General features: G+C 25.6%; 1 protein-coding gene across 2 annotated transcripts; it reads left to right on the forward strand.

The window, feature by feature from the left end:
• Positions 1-16: 16 nt before the first annotated feature.
• LOC126899070 (WASH complex subunit 4) lies at positions 17-18,623 on the forward strand. Of its 2 annotated transcripts, none has more exons than XM_050673606.1 (19): positions 17-79; positions 1,759-1,886; positions 1,949-2,111; positions 5,387-5,559; positions 6,053-6,281; positions 6,355-6,590; positions 9,165-9,350; positions 9,427-9,525; positions 10,942-11,175; positions 11,547-11,879; positions 11,959-12,075; positions 12,188-12,350; positions 12,413-12,567; positions 13,762-13,941; positions 14,311-14,554; positions 16,170-16,387; positions 17,861-18,038; positions 18,156-18,349; positions 18,423-18,623. In XM_050673606.1, exons 2-19 carry the CDS (start codon positions 1,764-1,766, stop codon positions 18,489-18,491), a joined length of 3,294 nt encoding a protein of 1,097 aa, XP_050529563.1. In that variant the 5' UTR covers positions 17-79; positions 1,759-1,763; the 3' UTR covers positions 18,492-18,623. The 2 variants fall into 2 exon arrangements, with proteins under 2 accessions (XP_050529563.1, XP_050529562.1); XM_050673605.1 differs by lacking the exon at positions 17-79 and adding an exon at positions 928-1,283.
• Positions 18,624-18,976: the final 353 nt, after the last annotated feature.

Here is an 18,976-nt window from a genome sequence, read left to right on the forward strand (position 1 = left end):
TGGATTTTAATAGAAGGTGGACGACAAGGCGCATCAGACAGACAATAGGATATATGTTGTATAAATTATGTCTAAAAAGGTAATTTAAGCTTCACTATTAAGAAATTACTTGACACTTAAAATTATGGAACATCAGTTCATAAAATTGTATCGTTATCACTTTTCAAAGAATAAGAAAAAATTAATAAAGTATTTGACAATGTTTTTAAAAATTTTAATAAATCTATCCCTGTGCCACAAGAAGTTGTCCAATATTTAGTGTGTGCAAGGACCTTTATACTTATAAGGTTAATAAATGCACAATGTGTTGAAGATTTTGAAGTTTTAAAAAGGGCCATAAAGATTTTACCAACTCAAAATTGATAGACCACTTTTAATGCCATTCTTATTTCCCAAATGAGAGCACTAAGGGGATCAAAAATAAAATAAAATCACGATGCAATAACTTGCATAAATTAGCTGAAAAATCATAGAAATATTCACAACGTGCGATATATAAAATAATATGTATATATAAATGGTTACACTAGGTAACATTATTTATAAAAAAAACGAGTATTATGAATATATTAAAGATCACAATATAAATTGTGTTTAAAGGATTTTAAAGGAAGTGTAAATTTGTTGTTGGAATATACAGTGGCGTAAAATTTTTTGGTTTTAGGAGAAAATAATTCTTTTAACACTCCAACAGTGTATAACCAGTTAGATCACATTACTAACAAAATTTATAAATGTGTGTAAATCCGCTCTATAAAAATAATAATAATAAAAAAAAATATATATATATATATATATATTTATAATTTTAATAATTAATACAAGTTTTTAAATAATTTAAATTCTACTTATTATCATTATATAAACTTCGTCCAATAAGAATGAGGCCTTTTAAGCTGCTATTTAATTTTTACTGATAACAAAAAATCAGATCTGCAATAACAAAGTACATTTAACCCATGAATCTATGGTCTATGACATATAAGAACTTTAAAGTAGAGATTTAAAAAAGCATTTATAGTCATATATATGTATAGAACTTGTCTATGTATAAACTTTACTTGAAAGTGTAAAGTAGATAACGATTTAAAGTTACGTAATAATGATTAAATAAATAAATTGAATGAGACATACTATAAGTAATGTCTCTAAGAAAATCTATCAAAGGTATTAACACATACCGTTTTCAGTAATAAGTTATATTTTTTTCTTAGTATTAACTAAGTTTATTTTACTTAAAATGTGGAATGATAAAGATAAAAGTAAAGAAGAAAATTTACCCAGTAAGTAAACAACTATTTTTATTTGAAAACGAAAAATACATTTTATATTTTTATATCCTAATTAATAATTTTTTGGTGTCTAATAGTAGTTTAACAAAAATACTTAATTAAAACTTAAGGAATACCAAGTTAACCTCTCATAATGAAATTGAAGCTAAAAGTGACCACTAAATAAAGAATTGTCTATTAAAATTAATTTTTAAACACCACATTTTTTGATAATTGATATTTTAATGTTAAATATTTTTATCAATTATTAAATTATTATCAGTTTAATAATCGAAATTTATTTTCAACTTATCTGCTAAAATGAACTTATATTTTAAAGTGTTACGAGGTAAGTTCGAACTCTCCTCCCTAGAAGCTTAAAATTATCTAAATTTTATTATTGTATAGAGGCGTATGGAAATATTTTCTTATGTTCCCCAGGATAAAATCTAAAGTACTTTATTGTTTATACTTAATTTAATTTTAGGTGTAATGGTTTCAAATCAATCAAGATTATATAACCATACATTGAATAATCATACAATATGCTTAGAAGAATTAAGTATAAGTTTAAAAAAAACATTTTTTGTTTCTAAAATGCCAATCAATGTAAAAGTAAGATTTTTTTATTTTATTTTTCAAATATTCAAAAATTGATTCATTCATTTTTCTTATAGATTGATGTGACTAATAGAAACATTGATGAGTTATTAAATATTGATAATAACGTGTTAAGTAATATTTTAAAAATATTTTCTATTATTTGTTCTGAAATAACAGATTTAAAAAATAATGTTAGACCAAACTTGTTCAACTCAATACTTTACTATGAAGACAATGGTGAGTATTTTAAGCTTTAAATGGATTCTATTTAAGGAAATGCTTTGTTTTTGAAGCCACTTCTCACTGTTTGATGACAGAATTTTCAGTGAAACAAAAGATGAACAATTCATGATTTCTAGGATATGTTCAAAATATTGTTTCTTTGGGTGTTCTCTTGATGTCTTCGCAGTTATTTTTTTTTTCGAAGATGTTGATTATAAAGTCATTGTGTCGGATGATGTGTCTGATTAACTTTATTTTTCTTGACTCAATCACCTTCATCAGCTGTCTTTCTTCTTGTACTTTTTCTAGCACTTGCGCTCATTTCTTTTCTTTTCTATCTATTTTGTCTTTTTCATTTTTATCCATATCCATAACTAATGTTTCTAGTTTGCTTCTATCTTGTTAATTGTCCATGTTTCACTACCATATAAAAGCACACTCCAGAAAAATATTTTCACGAATCTTTTATGTATGCCAATGCTTTTGGTGAGAAGCTGATTGTTATTTTAGAACTTTTCTCCTTATTCTTGCTTCTTTTACCAATCCATTTACATTTAATTTTGTTATTTGATCCTTATATAAGTTGAAGATGAGCCTTCTATCCAATCAATTCCTTTTTCTCTTAATTTCTAGAATAAGATTCACCACCCAACCTTGTCGAAAGCTTTTTCTAGATCTATAAATAAAATAAACTAGTATTTCTATTATTCCTGTTTCTTTTTTGTCACTTAGTTCTCCTAGAGACTTTTTAGATTCACTTCTCAGTATTTCTCTGTTCCTTAATTTGTTTCTTCTTTCTATGAATTCAAGAATTTGTATAGATATTCTTCGTTTTCTTTTATTTTTACCGATTATTTTATCTGCAACTCTAATTATATCTTCATACTATCCTAGCTTTTTTCTCCTTTATTTCTATATTCCTTTGAAATTCTTTGGTTATATTTTGGTCTTTTAGTTTTCGAATGCACCATTTTTTCTTTTTTGTTACTTTGGTTCTTTTCTTAAATTTGATGTTGCATTATGCCATCATCAGATAATGGACACTATCAATGTCATATTCTGGGTAGGCGTAGGAAGATTTGATTTGATTTCTAAACTTAGTTTTTATGAGTATGAAATCTATTTGATACCAGATTTTATCTTCACATGCTTTCCATGTGTATCTTCTCTTTAGTAGCACTTCAAAGTATGTATTTGTTACTATCAGTTCCTGTTATTCACAAATTTTAACAATCTTGTCTCTCTTTCGTTTCTTTTCCCTAGTCCATAATTTCCTGAGAAGTTACTTCTTTCACAGTTTATTGAGGTATTACAATCACCTGTGATAAATATGTTGTTGCATTCTGTTAGTTGCATGAGTTTTTCAATCTGTTCGTATGTCTCTTCAATTTCTTCATCCGTATTTCTAGATGTAGGAAAGTATACTTGTATAATGTTGGTTTTTAATATCTTCTTTTTCAGGAAAAAGTCATGCTATTAAAATCACCCAACAGTAGACCAAGGGTCTTGATAAACATTTTAGATTGTCTAGGTACTACTAAGTACTTTCAGATTATCCTGTGTTGTTCTCTGCACCAATTCTTGGGTAGCGCTTTGAGCGATTGCCCAGTGAGTCCTATCACTGGTTCTGATTCAATATAGGTGTTCTCTGCTCCTTTCCTGGCTAGAAAGTCAGCATTTTTATTTCCAGTGACACCGTTGTGTCCTGGTACCCACGCTGGTGTAACTTTGTTGAACCTCGATAGTGATTCTAAAGTTTCCCTTCATTCGAGAACCAGCTTTGAATTCAACTGATCATTACAGAGTGCTTTCAAAGCCGCTTGACTATCACTTAAGATAGTTATCTTCCTATTTTTGTATACCAGCAGGTTCTGAGCCCTTACCAGTATCGCCATCACCTCTGCTTGGAAAACAGAGGGTGTTGTGCCCAATGACATACTGACATTTATTCATGGCTTTAAACCCCAAATGACAGCACCTACTTTTCCTGATTTTTTGGATCCATCTGTATATATTACAAATCCTCCTTTTTCAGTCAGGTGATTAATATTCCATTCTCTACGTATAGTGATCTCCACTTTGTAGGGAATGTTATTCTTAAGAACCGGATTGATATAAACCAAGGGATATTCCAAAAAGCCCTAGTCTATCTCTTTTATTATTTTACCATGTTCACAACTTAAGTTGTGGAATCTTAGTGCTGTGGCTTTGGCGTGAGCTTTAACCTCTAGATACAGAGAAGGCAATCTGATTAGTGCCTCTAATACGACCGTTGGTGTAGTTCTTAATGCTCCAGTGATGGCTATAGCAACCATTCTTTGTATACAACTAAGTTCTTTCCTTGCTGTAACGAGTGCTGTTCTGGTCCAACAGACTAGGGCACCGTACAATATCATAGGTTTAATCACTGAAGTGTACAACCAATACATAACTCTTGGTTTAAGACCCTATGTCTTTCCAAAGGCTCTGCTGCAAGTCTACTATGTGGTCATTGCTTTTTTGATTCTTGACTCAACAAGTGATTTCCATTTTAGCTTACTATCTAAGATAATACCTAAGTATTTTACTTCCGATTTTAAGCTAATTTCTTGTCCATTCAGAGTAAGAGTGTCTAGACTGTCTAGTCCTATTCTCTTTCTAGTGAACATAACAATCTCTGCTTTATTTGAATTAACAGATAGACCGTACTTACTACACCATATCTGTATAGTGTTAAGTCTCTGTTGTGCTAAGTCAATAATAGTGTCTGGGAATTTACTCACTACTGCTATAACTAAGCCCATCCACATAGGCTTGTGTATAACAGTTTTTTTTTAACTCTTTAATAAGCGAGTCCAATACTAGACGCCATAGCAAGGGAAATAGAACCCCCACCTTGTGGTCATCCCTGTTTAACACTCTTGATTACTTTGGTTTCATTGAGCTGTCCCAAAATGGAACGTTCCTTTAGCATGGTTTCTATCGACTTAGTAATAAGTGGTTCTATTCCATGCTGTTGTGCAGATTCACACATAGCATTGAAGGGAGTGTTGTCAAAGGCCCCTTCGATGTCCAGGAATACTTTATCTTAATCAGGATATAAATAAAGAAATAGCAGATCTTGTAGCTTTTAGAATAATCCACCAATTTTTTTAAATTAAACACAATCTAAAGATTTGCATCAAAGTGTTTTTTATGATAGTAATATTAATCATTGTCAGATATAATTATACTTAATCCAACTATGCCATGTCACAACTGTGCCGTGATCCCCCTGTGCTGGGTTTTTTAAATTTGTATGACATGTTTAGATGAAAATGATCTCAATGATGGGTCTAAGTCAGTTAAAGTTAGTCAATTATTACACATTCTACTGGGATTATCAAACTTTATAAAACATTGCGAATATTTATTAAGTGAAATCCATTGTCAATTTATTAATATATTTGAATTTAAATCAATAACTGCTGGCATACATTTTCAGGTAATTGAATGTTATATATAATATTATAACTTGTGGTAAAAAAATAATCCTAAAATTTAGTAACTAAATTTAAAAAAAGACCATATCTTAAGTTAATTCATTTTTCTCAATATCTTTTGTGGTATAAATACCTAGCTACATTTTAATTTTCATAATTTCTTTTTATACACATGTTTAATTACTTATAAATGTTTAATTTGATTAGTTTTAATAACAAAATAAAAATATTTTTTATGTAAATAAGTTTGTATACTTTGTATTAATTTGTCTGTAATATGATGTGAAAATGAGTGAATCCTAAATATTCCAAACAATTTTCAAGATAATATTTGTATATTCCCTTTAATTTAAAATCTCTTTTATATGGAAAATATTTCTAGATACTGTGTTAAAATGTTTAAAATTATTGAAATAGTTGAATTTATAAATATATGATAATTTAATCTTTGAATTCTTTATACTACTTATTATATATTAGTTATTATGTGAATAGGGAATTTTTGACTACATTGGAGATCTTCTTTACATGTTTGTTGAACTAGATAAACTTATTACTTCTCAACCTGTTATACAACAACATTGGTTTCATTATCGCTGTTCTTTAAGTGTAATAAAGAAAAATCCATCAAAATATGAATGTAGCTTTGAAGATATAATAAATTTAGAAAATATATGTGACTATATCGAATCTACTTTGTTATCTGGAAAAACATTTCAAGCAAGTTATTATTTTTATCTTCCTAACAATATTTTAGTACCATCTTATATATATATATATATTTTTTTTTTAGAAAGTTCTTGTTTATGACTTTAAAGAAAAGAAAAAAATTCAAATATGCGATGATTTTGTAAATGAATTTAAACTTTATTTGAATAATGCTGTTTACTCATTAGGGCAACGTTTATATGATAAAGCTATAGATCCTTTACGTATTTGGTCTCGAACATGTACTACTACAGTTTTTTATACATATATGTTTGGTGTATTTGACAAAAAATTACTTAAACAGTTTACTGATTATTTAGAGAAAGTAAGTTATTATAAATAATCTACATTTATAATAAAAATTGATAACTCGTGGCTAATATTATTTAAAATTAAAAATATTAATTAAAAACTAAAAAATATTGAATTTAAAAAACCATAAAAAAATTACTAAAAAATTGAGGATATGTATTTTGGGAATAATGTTGCCATTATTAACGTTATACTAGTTAACAGTTTAAACTAGTTTAATAATAAATTTTTCTGTGGGCCAAGATTCCAATTAATTAAATTGTTCTAATTTTTAAAAATTTCTATTGCTTCCCTTATATTAAGTTTTTTGTAATTATTTATATTTTTAATTAGTTTTATGGTTTAAATGGAGTGATTATGTGTCAATAAATGTACAGCCTGCCGAGATATATCAACTTCTTGATGTTAAATGTATCTTAAGTGTTCTTTAAACCTGACTCCTATATTTCTTTTTGTTTGTCCTACGTAACATTTATTCAGTGTTGGGAAAGTTCCTTTTTAAATGGAACTCGTTCCGTTCCCCGTTCATTTTCTAAAATATGAACTCGTTCCAGATCCTAGTTCTTTATATTAAGAAGGAACTTGTTCCAGATCCAGTTCCTCCAAAATAAGAACTCGTTCCACTCTTCGTTCCTTTTATGTAACCAAGTTATTTAAAAAATTGTGGCAATGAGATCATGATAACGGTCATCAATGATTTTCATCAGCAGTCGAATACAAAACAAATTTGTAGTATTCCTTATCCAAAAGTATTCAAAAATTATATTTATAATCAGGTAGTAAATGCTAACGACTTGTGTCAACGCGACCAATGTCTATTGTCTACATATAAGTTAGAAATAATAAATCAGAAAACCCAAAACCTTTAATATATATTAGTTAACAAGAAACGACGATAATATTCGGTGCATTATTTAATATATGTACACATATATTAAATATTTACTGTATACCTACATGTGATAATAACTCTATTTATAGTCAATTGATTCATTTAAATAGCCTACGATCTCGGCTGGGTATATAGGGTACTTCCATTGTCAAAAGTCAACTAAAAATACCTTAATATTTTAATGTCTAGATACGAAGAAAACTACACTAAAACATGTTTATAAAAATTTTTAGGAATTGTAATTTCCGTTCACGTTCCTTAAAAAATGGAATTTGTTTATTTTCCTCGTTCCTTTATTTTAAAAGGAAGCAGTTCCTAGCATCGTTCTTTCAAAAAGAATTCGTTCCAGGAATCCGTTCCTTTTGGAACCTCAAAACTGCATTTATTACAATATTCACATTGTATTATATAAATGTCCTATTTTCCCCTTCTACTTTATCTTTAGTGTACCTAATAAATCTTTTAAATTATGTTATTAAAGTAATACCAACGTCCTCAAAAATTCTAGCTAGTCCATTTGAAATTACTGGATAATATAAAATGGGGAATTTAATTACTTTTTTTCTCTCGCACTGACGAGTGTATTAGCTGCCCTCCTTTCTATATTCCACTTTTGTGTTCAGTCTAATTTTTGAAATTACATTTTCGTTATATCCATTAAATCTAGCTATTTCCCTTTTAACCCCTAGTTCTTTATCAAAATATATTTTATTCATTGGAATATTAACTAATTTGTAAACCATACTTTTAAAAAGCTGCTATTTTGTGTTGGCAGCTGTGGTTCAAATTGTTCGAAATGTATTTAAATGTGTGTATGTTTTTCCAAAAAATTTCAAAATTTAGTTCTCTCTCAACTTTTTTAAATAATCAATCCAAAAAAGTAATTTTCCCTCTATTTTCTGTTGGTATGTGATCAATGGGTAATAATTATTTTATGTGATATGAAGACCTCCGTATTCAAATCTTTTTTTATTACTACAAAAATATCTTCTATATAACTAACCCAAATTTTCGGAAAATCACCGTAAGTGTGTTTTAAATTTGATTCGAACCTACTTAAGTAAAGTTCTACTAAAAATAATGATAGTGAATTTTTCATTGCTGTGTCCTCAGTTTGCTCATAAAATTTGTTTTAAAACTGAAAAACATCTTGACCCATATATAGCTTTGTTAAATTAATAATCTTATTTATTTTATCCTGTTCTATGTTTTGTTCTTTTAGTCAGTCTTTAATTGTTATATTTTTCAGAATACTTGGAAATAAGGCTATTAAGTCAAAAGATATTTATCTATCATCATTCAGAATAGTATAACTAGATAATTTTTAAACAAAGTCAATATTATTATTAACTGAAATATAATTATTTGATATTTAATATATCAACATATTTTTAAAATATAATAGATTTTGATATCTCATCTAATAACTAATATTGAATAAATATACCTTAAATGTACAGTTAAATTACATAAATTGATTTTTTGACTTAAAGTTGTTACCTACCATCTTACTATTATAATTCATTTAGATAGTAAAAATAAAAACGAAAAACTTATATATGTAGTTGGATGATGATAAGCGTTTGGTAATTTACTCATTTGCTTCTCATAAAAACTTTTAATTTATTAAACTCAAATATACTCCACTTAAGAGTATATTAATTGATTTTGTGGTTATTAAATATCTTTTTTTAGGTTAATCATATTCCATTAGATGGTAATTTGGTTTGGTATCCAGAAATGTTTGTTATGCATTATATAGGTGATCTATTAAAACCCAATAATACAAAAAAAAAACAAGATAATTTAGAAAAATGTTCTTTGGAACTTATGGATGTTACAAAATTTTTTCCAAAAACAGCATTAAGTTATATTCAGCAGGTTTGAATTAAATTTAAACAGTATTATTTTTAAACTTAAAATTTGTAAGTTATTATTTTTAATAATTTGATTTTAGGCAATGATATGGTTTACTAAAAGTGAACAAGTTATGACAAATGACTTTCAGTTACTTAAACCAGAAAACATTGAAGATATTTGTGATATTCTATATGAGGTACGTATTTTAATAAACTGGAATTCAATAAAATTTCAATGTTCCTCTCAAATCTTTAAGCAGAACAGAAACGGAGATGTATCTGACAAAAATGAAAATATTTTGTCAAATACTTTTAGAATAAAATGGATTAAAATATTTTTTTACTATAACTACATATAGTTATACTATAGATAGGAATACTATAGATTGTAAATTTGCCTAAAATCGAAAAATGACACTCAATACTCTATACAAAGGGAGGATTCAAAAATTATTATCAAATTTTAAGAAAGTGATCTCTATAACATATATTTCTATCTTTTTTACTACTTAATAGTCAATATTTTGATTGATTATATCAATCAAATATTCTATCTATAACTTCAGTAGTATGATTACAATAGATCTTAAATTAGCTAATATTATACTATGAATTATGTCTTACGCTAGTTGCTATCCTTGTAGATGATGTGATGCTGAAAACACTAAACTTCATGAAGTTGAAATTAACAGAACAATATGCGAGTTAATACAAAACTTATCTAATTAGGTTGCAGTGGTTGCAGATAAAAGAAATGTATAATTTTTATAAATTGTATTTATCTCACTATACTTAACACAAAAATTGATAGGCTATTTCTTGGCATTTAACTATCTTTTGAGCTCCATTCTTTCTTCGTTTAATGATAAATTATTAATTTATATCCATGCATAAAGAATTAAAAAATGATTTAGAAAAATGGGTAAAACTATGTTATGTAGAGAAAAAATAGCTGAGGTGACTCTTCAAGGTTAAATAGAAATTCATGTCAAAAACCCTAAAGATTGATTTGTTAAAAAGAGACTCATTGAATTGTTTGAAGTATTTCAAAGTTTTAATAAAGTTGTAGATGCCTATTTCAAAGTAAAATTATGAAAAATTCAAGGAATACAATTATTATTATTTATTTATAATTTACAAATAAATTTCTCACTTATAAGTACTCATTTTGAAAATAGTAAGAATTTTTTCAAAATTAGATAAAAATTGACCTATTTTTGATGTTTTAAAATTATATTTGTCTAAAAATGAGATAATGATATTTAATAAGAAAATGAAAATTTTATTTTATATTATAGTTTAACCTACAAAATTAATATAAATATTCACGATTATGTATCTTTAAAAAATCTTAAAATCACTTATTGTAAAAGATCTCAAAAAAATATTTTCGTATTTATCAGAAACATCCCTATTTATATTTTGCATAAAGCTCATAAATAGATTAAAGAGGTACATTGAAATATTAAACACTCACTTAAGCACGCCATAAATGAACAACCAAAGTTAAGGTTATAAATAGATAAAAATAAATTTATTTTTAAAAGTTATATATCTAAACTTAAAAATCATTCAAAGGAAAAAATGCTTAAATAATAATTTTTATATTTTAGGGTGTTCAGTTGTGTTTCTTTATAAAGAATGTGATAATAACTTTTACAAACTTACACAGTACTTTAGGAAGACCACTTACTAAATCCAATGTTATCTTAGTATGCCAATTGTTTGAAACATTAAATAACATTGGATACATATTTCATAAAAATCATATTAAAACATCTAAGTTAATAACAGATATTGTACAATATTTGGAACACAGGTGCCTTTCAATCATAGGAGAAGTAAAAGTATGAAAATAAGTTTATTAATTATTATTTAGGTTTAATAAGTATATACAGGGTGATTGATTAACTATGCCTCAAATTTTAAAACACTTATTATTAATTAATAACAAATGAAATTTTATTTTATACTGACAGCTAAAATTATAATAAAACATTTGAATTTAACTCCAGTAATTAACTAATAATTTAATGAACTAAATGATGAGGAGTATATGCAACGATTATCTATATATGGCGCCTAAAATCCTATTAACCATAACCATTAAACTCAATTTGGTCAGTCATCTAGATAGTCTGACCACACTTAAATAAAGATAATCTCTTAATAAGTTTCTATATAAAAATAAAATTTTTATTGAACAATTTTTTTTTAGCTAACTTTTTGTGATGATAAAGTTTTTTCTACAAAATATGTTGACAGAATGTCTTCTTTGGAAGTTTCTGAAAAGTTACTGTGTGAAGCAAATATGAATCATCGTTTATTAATGATTAAGTTAGCACTAAATACAGCTGTAGGATTACAAGCTTTTCAAAAAGGTGAACTATTGTCTTTGTCAAGCCATTTAAAAAAAATTGAACTATTTTGTTACTTGCAAGATAAAATAAATTTTATATCAGAAATAAGTTGTATGTATTGGCACCGAGTTGTTTTTCCTTTATATTTTAAAAATGTTTATAAAGAACATAGGAATTTTAATGGATTATCAGTAAGTTGTATTTTGTAATATTGATATATTTTTCATAAAAATGTGTTAAAAAATAACTGAAACATTTTTTTTTATTTAGACAGTTTTTAATGTTTTAGAAGATATTTATGAAGTCACTCATTATAGTGATAATATTACAAAACAAAAATCTTTTGAATCATTTGTTAATGAAACTCATAAATACCTTAACGACCAGGTAACAATTTAATTATTCATTCTATATAAGTATTATAACTATTTAAAATAAATATTGTATTATATTATTGTGAAATTATGTATGTATTAATATAAATTATCGATATTCAAAGATTTTAAAGCCCTTGAATCCAAGTGTTGAAAATGAATTACGTCTTCATGTTATGACCCAAGTACAATTTGTCAAAATGGTACTAAATGAACCAATTGATAAAAATATATATATGGTAAAATTACAACCTATACAGTTTTTGAATACCATAATCAACACCAAAAGTATAGAATGTATAATTTAACTATAAAAATTTTATTTTTCATTTTTTATTTTAACTTTACAGATAGAGTAGAAAATTATCTTAGTGAGACATTTTATGATTTAACTTCTGTTGCTTTACATGATTGGCAAAATAATGGTGTTATGAGAACACTGGCAAAGTATAAAATGAATTTAGAAACTATCGATGATAAATTACCCAGCAAAACATTAGAACAAGTAAATTTAAAAACAAATTACTGAAATCTGAATTACAACATTTTATTTTAATTATGTTTCTGTTAAGTCACAAAAATTATATTGTTAATAGTAATACTGGTAATAAGTTTGGCAATCTGTTTTCCTATGTGTACTGATACTAGTAATTTATCAATCATATAGTTTAATTTTTTGTCGTTGAATAACAACCACTGTTTTTTTTTTGTGATTAATTGACTATAAATCTTAAAGATTATCACCTCATTTATTTTGAAGATTACAATAACTACATAGGCTGATATCAAAAATCAATGACCACTTTTCAAAAAGATTTTAATACATTGATTAAATTTTTATAAATATAATATTTGACTCTACCTTATTTCTTGTTCTTTAAAAATGTTTATATTGAAATTGCAACTTTAAAAGAAGTGTGTACTATTTAAAAAAAAAATGTGTTAATAAAAATAAATACATATATAGAGTGTAAAAAAAAATTAATTTTGATATAATACATTTTTAAAAAAGTTACTGATAAATGAATTAAAAAAAAAAAAAAAAATTCATTAAAACCTATTCATTCTGATGTATTGTAATATTTAAATCATGCAAATGACTGCTTTAAATTAGAAAACTTTGCTGAAAAATTAACATAAAAATTTTGTTTTATAGTATATTTTTCAGCAAAATTTATAATAAATATAAGAAATATAATAAATAAGAAATTAAATTTTAAAATGTATGAACAGAATTGTAGAAGGCAACGTGATACCATTGCACTTATAAATTTCCTAAGATATACCAATCCAATTGGTATTTACCAACCTAACTGTTGTAAAACAAAAAACAAATTATCTTTTAATATAATATAAAATCACCATAACTAACAAGTTAGTATTAATAATTAATAGAGGAATATATAAGGTGTTTCAAATTTATTTTTAAAACGTATATCTTTTAGAGGTGGTAATTAGCTGCCTATTGACTCCAGATCTGTTAATCATCGTATGTAAAACTCTATTTTAATAGTTAAATGAACAGTTCATTGTAAATTAATTAAAATTAATTGAATGTTTATTCAAGAATATTAAATGTTCTTTTTTCACATTATCTAATTTATCAGTTATGTTCTTAGTGTCTCAGAAATATAAATACTACATAATTGTAAACCAAACTTGAAATATTAAAAATATATCATAAGTTATGTTTACTTAGGGTTTAGATGTACTTGAAGTTATGAGAAATTTAAACGCATTTGTGTCAAAATTTTCATACAATCTTAGTAATCAAATATTTATTGAAAATGATAGTGCTAGCAAGCATTTGAATACAATTAACATTAAACATGTGAGCAATTCTATTCGAATTCATGGTACAGGAATCATGAGTACAACAGTAAGTAAATACTATGCATTATACATAACTGTATACAATTATTGAATATAAATAATATAAAAATATAATTTGAATAGATCTAATAAATAAATTTTTCTGTGATTATATTTATATATTTGATGGAAATATTATAAATTTTACTACATTCAGAATTTTTTTTTGATTTTTAAAATTAGGATTCCTAAAATCTAGAAAGAGTGAATTTACCGTATTTTTCTTTTATCTGTAGGAATATTTGCATGCTTAAAATAAAAATCTAACTTGTGATATCATTGTTGAAACAAATTTATTGTAATTTATTTTAATAACATAAAATTTTAATTATTAAATTCAATAATGCATGTTTTTATTATTATTCTTTTATTTTAGGTTAATAAAACATATCAACTACTTCGCAGTAAACTTAACTTATTATCTCAATATTTATTTGATGAACGTATTAAATCAAAACTAAAAAAAGAAATAATGTACCTTCACGAATCACAAAAAATAAATAGCAGTATTAAATATCCTTTTGACAGAGCTGAAAAATTTAATTCCCGTCTTCGAAAATTAATTTTAATTTCTGAACAGAATTGTATGGATCAATTTAGAGTTTTAGTTACACATATTGGTAATAAAATAGTTATGTTTAATGTAAATATTTTAATCATTAATTATTCTAACTATTCTCATAAATAAGGGAGAAAGATAGATGGAAAGTAAGAATAGGTATGTGGTATATTGGAACATTAACTGCTAGAAGTAGAGAATTAGTAAAAGTATTGAAAGGAGAAAATTAAATTTGTTGTGTGCATGAACTAAGTGGAAGAAAGGAAAAGTAAGCAGTTTTTTCCTTTAACAACCAATAGAAAAGTATAGGGATTAAAGAAAAAGCTGTGTATGATATTTATAGATTTGGAGAAAGCGTATGATAGACTATAGAGGGAGGTAATAATGAGGTAATAAAAGAGTTCCAAAAAAGGAAATGAATTTAAGAGAGGATATGTATGATGGCACAAATTTTACGGTAAGAGTAAGAGTATACCAAGTTCTGCTTTAAGCCCTTACTTATTTTCTATAGTGATGGATGACATTAGACAAATACAAAGAGAGGTACCATGGTGCATTATGTTTACTGGCGATATAGTGTTAATAAGAGGAAATTAATTAAAGACTAGAGGTGTGGAGATCAGCTATTGAAGGAAAGGGATTAAGAATAAGTAGGAATAAGACAAAAGATCGAGTACGAGTGTGACAAAAAAGAACATGTGGTAGGTAAAATGAGAAGATAAGTGAAAATAAGTGAGGTTGTGATAGGAGAAGTGGAAAGTTTTAAGTATTTAGAATCAGTTGTGTAAAAGAACGGTAGTATTTACAAGGATGTAAAAAACCAGATTAAGTGTGGGTGGGTGAAATGAAGAGAAGTGTTTGCTGTATTGTGTGATAAGAGTATTCCAATAAAATTTAAAAGTAAGTTCTATTAAACTATACTGAGACTAGCTATGATGTATGGTTCAGAGTGTTGGGAAATTGATAAGAAAGTAAAATAGAGAATGTTTAGTTGGTTAGGTGGAGCGACTAGAGAAGATAAGATAAGGAACGAACATATAAAGGAGAGTATAGGTGTGGCGCCAATCGTGCATAAGATGAGAGAAAATAGACTTAGATGATTTGATCATGTTATGAAAAGAAATGAATTGGAAGCTGTGAGAACAGTTATGGAAATGAACATTGAAGGGAGTAGAGGTAGAGAGGAAGATCCAAAAAAAAAGATGGAGGACTGTATTTGAATACGTTAACATTACATTTGACTGGGACTGATATGTGCATAAATGATGTGGAAATCATATCAAGTGAAAGTTTAGGATAAGGGTGGTCGGCCCCAGGTAGTTGGGATAAATAAATGTGAGGAAAAAAAAGAAGAAGAATTATTCTGACAGGAGGGACAGCTTATTTCTAATTTTTTCATATTTCTAAATTATATTATGTAATATAAATAACATTTTCATTTATTTTACTAAATTTTCATTACTTTTTTAATACATGGTACCAGATAACTGAGCTTTATGTATTATAAAATTAGATATATTTTATTGTATATTTTTATATACAATTTTTTGTATTTAATCTTTTTTTTTTCGATTAGTCTGTTACTAAAAACATTTTATATTTTGTAATTTAATTAATATTTTTAATACCTTAATGACTTATTTTCTGACAAATATTATATTAATGTTTTCTTTCAGGAAATGCTTTAGGGTATGTTAGAATGATAAAAACAGGCGGTCTTCATTTTTCTTCTGTAGCAACCTCATTTATTCCAGATTTAAAAAAGGTAATTAAATTTGAAGAACTGTGTAAAATAGCAAAGTTTTCAGAAAGTTGTGTAAAATCTGGACATCATCTTGATAATGTGATTCAAAATATGTGTCAAAATATTGCAGAAGGCACAAATTATTTTAAAGTATGAATATTAAAATAAATGATTATAGCAATATAATAATTGAAACAAAGCTTCTTAACAGAGTTTAAATGGGTAGTAAAAAAAAAAAAAATTGTCTGTACACCCATATAGACATCCACATAAATTTGTTTGTCATATTAAGTTTGCTAGCTAAATTTTATTTTATTGATTTAAAATTTAACAAAAATATAAATCAATTAATATTTAACCCCCAAATTAATTATACCTCCCATACAGCAAGTTATTGGTCAAGTAAATCAGAAAGTAAAAAGATTTCAGCTTCAAATATTGAAAATTAATAGTATACATACAATACTTGAGAATTTATAAAAAATACATTACTTTAAGAGTATTAAATTATGCATACATTATATTCAATTACATAAGAGTTCACAAAGTAGTCAATAGTATGTTTTTTGATAGAGTTTTAAAGAGCATTATTAATTATGATAAAAAAAATCTTAAAAGAAAAGAAGAATTGAACAAATGAGAAGAACTCTATTTTACTCTTTAAGAAATCCACTTTGAAAGAGAACTTGTTCATAAATACAAAGAACAAAACAATTTATAATATAAAAGCATATAATAGAATTGTCATTCAGTTATAATTAGCATACTATTTAGTTTTTTTAGAAGCCTATTTTGGCTAATATTAATCATAGCAACCAAGATTATAGATGTGTTTTGTAAGTGTATGTTTTTTAGTTATGCTATCTATATTTAAAAATACATAAATCCATTAATTTATTGAGATTTCTTATTGAGAAATTTGTATTATAAGTCTTTATAATAACTATGTTTTATTGAATTTATTATATAAACATTTTAATAAATCATATCTTATTTATACATATCATTTAATTAGCTATTAACTTAATTTTTTAATACCATTGTTTCTACATAAGGCTATTATTTGTAAATATTTCATACTTCATTGATACAAATACAGTTTAAAATCTTTAAAAATGTGTATGTATAGTTATATCTAACTAACATTTGTATTGTTAATGTCTTAATTATTTTTTTGTTCATCCGTCTAAACCAGTGGTCGGCAACCGGCGGCCCGCGGGCCATATCCGGCCCGCGTGGCTATTGAATACGGCCCGCTTTAAATTCTAAATCGACTAATTTAATTGAATATCATTTTGTATAAATATAATTGAACGTTGCGTTTTTGGTACGGGTATTTTATATAAGTCATATTATTATTTTAAGTTTTAGATAGTATTTTTTTGCATAATAAATAATGTAATTATAAATTTTTTTTTTTTATCTGGCCCGCGAACTCTTTTTAATTTGTAAATGTGGCCCGAGAATTAAAAAAGGTTGCCGACCACTGCTCTAAACAATTAAGAAGCTTTGTTTTTCATATGCGTCAAAAATCAGATACACATATTTGATTTTTTATCTGTTACATTATAAATAATATTTTTTTTAGAATTATTTAATATTTTTATTAATTTTATTTTTCAGTTATTAATTGATGTTTTTATCCAAGTCATGGGTTCTGAAAATTATAGTCATTTACGAAACTTTTACATTCTTATACCTTCTTTAACTTTAAATTTTATTGAACATTCAATTAACTCAAAAGAAAAAATGTATAAAAAAAGTAAAGGTGCCATGTTCACAGATGATGGATTTGCAGTTGGTATGAATAATATACTTGTTAAGAAATTTAAAAATTAGTCTTGTTATTAATCCCTTTATGATTAAATAAAAAAATGAAACTATACAATCTGTACATGAGAATTAAAATTTTTGTCAGGTTTAGCATATCTCTTGCGTATTTTTAATTTGAATAATGAATTCAGTTCATTAAAGTGGTTTCAATCAGTAACTGAAAACTATGAAAAAAAAATGAACGTTTTAAAAAGTCAAGAAATGCAAGCCCTAAAGGATGATTCAAAGTTACAACAACCCTTAAGTTTATCTTATTCAAGACTTCAAATATATTACAATGTAATAATATTACAAATATTAATGAATAGTTTTATAATTCATTTATTTACTGTCCGTTTTTTTTTTATTTCAGGAGTTCTTGTTACTATCCTACAATATAAATAGTGCCAGAATATTTTTTCAATCTCGAAATAATAACTAGTTTTATATTTCATTTTAATATTATTGAAGCTGTTGTTAATTTATTAATTAAATTTTTTATCTTTGTATGTTTATAAAATAATTTATTGTTATCATCAAATTATTACAAAAATTATAATGATGTACTAAAATATTATTTTTATATATTCGAAAGTTATTAATAAAACATTTTACTTATTTAAATTTACAATTGTTTATCTTCTTAAAATAGAGAATCAATTTAGTTTAAAATATGTAATTTTATTTCTTTTGTCGTCTAAAGTATCTTAATAAATAAAAAAGTTCACCTTTAATACTTTTAATGAACGTTTGAAGGTGTTGCATTCTCTATGAAATCGTCCCTGATTAAGAAATATTTGAGTACATGCTTTTAAATTAATATTGCTCCGAAAAAAAATTATTTTTTATTACAAGGAGTTTGCCAGAGATAAATATGATTATTTAATAACAATTTTCAAAAATTAAGAAGTTACTGTTCTCAGAGCC

Source organism: Daktulosphaira vitifoliae, unplaced genomic scaffold (assembly GCF_025091365.1).
Source record: "Daktulosphaira vitifoliae isolate Bord-2020 unplaced genomic scaffold, ASM2509136v1 Scaffold_2, whole genome shotgun sequence".
In the NCBI taxonomy this organism is placed as follows: domain Eukaryota; kingdom Metazoa; phylum Arthropoda; class Insecta; order Hemiptera; family Phylloxeridae; genus Daktulosphaira; species Daktulosphaira vitifoliae.

Bases quoted from the DNA above. Each gene is read 5' to 3' on its own strand.
- LOC126899070 (XM_050673605.1), top strand. From the start codon at position 1,241: ATGTGGAATGATAAAGATAAAAGTAAAGAAGAAAATTTACCCA. The intron at 9,351-9,426 runs GTTTGAATTAAA...ATTTGATTTTAG, and splicing joins CATTAAGTTATATTCAGCAG to GCAATGATATGGTTTACTAA. The intron at 14,555-16,169 runs GTAATAAAATAG...GTTTTCTTTCAG, and splicing joins AGTTTTAGTTACACATATTG to GAAATGCTTTAGGGTATGTT.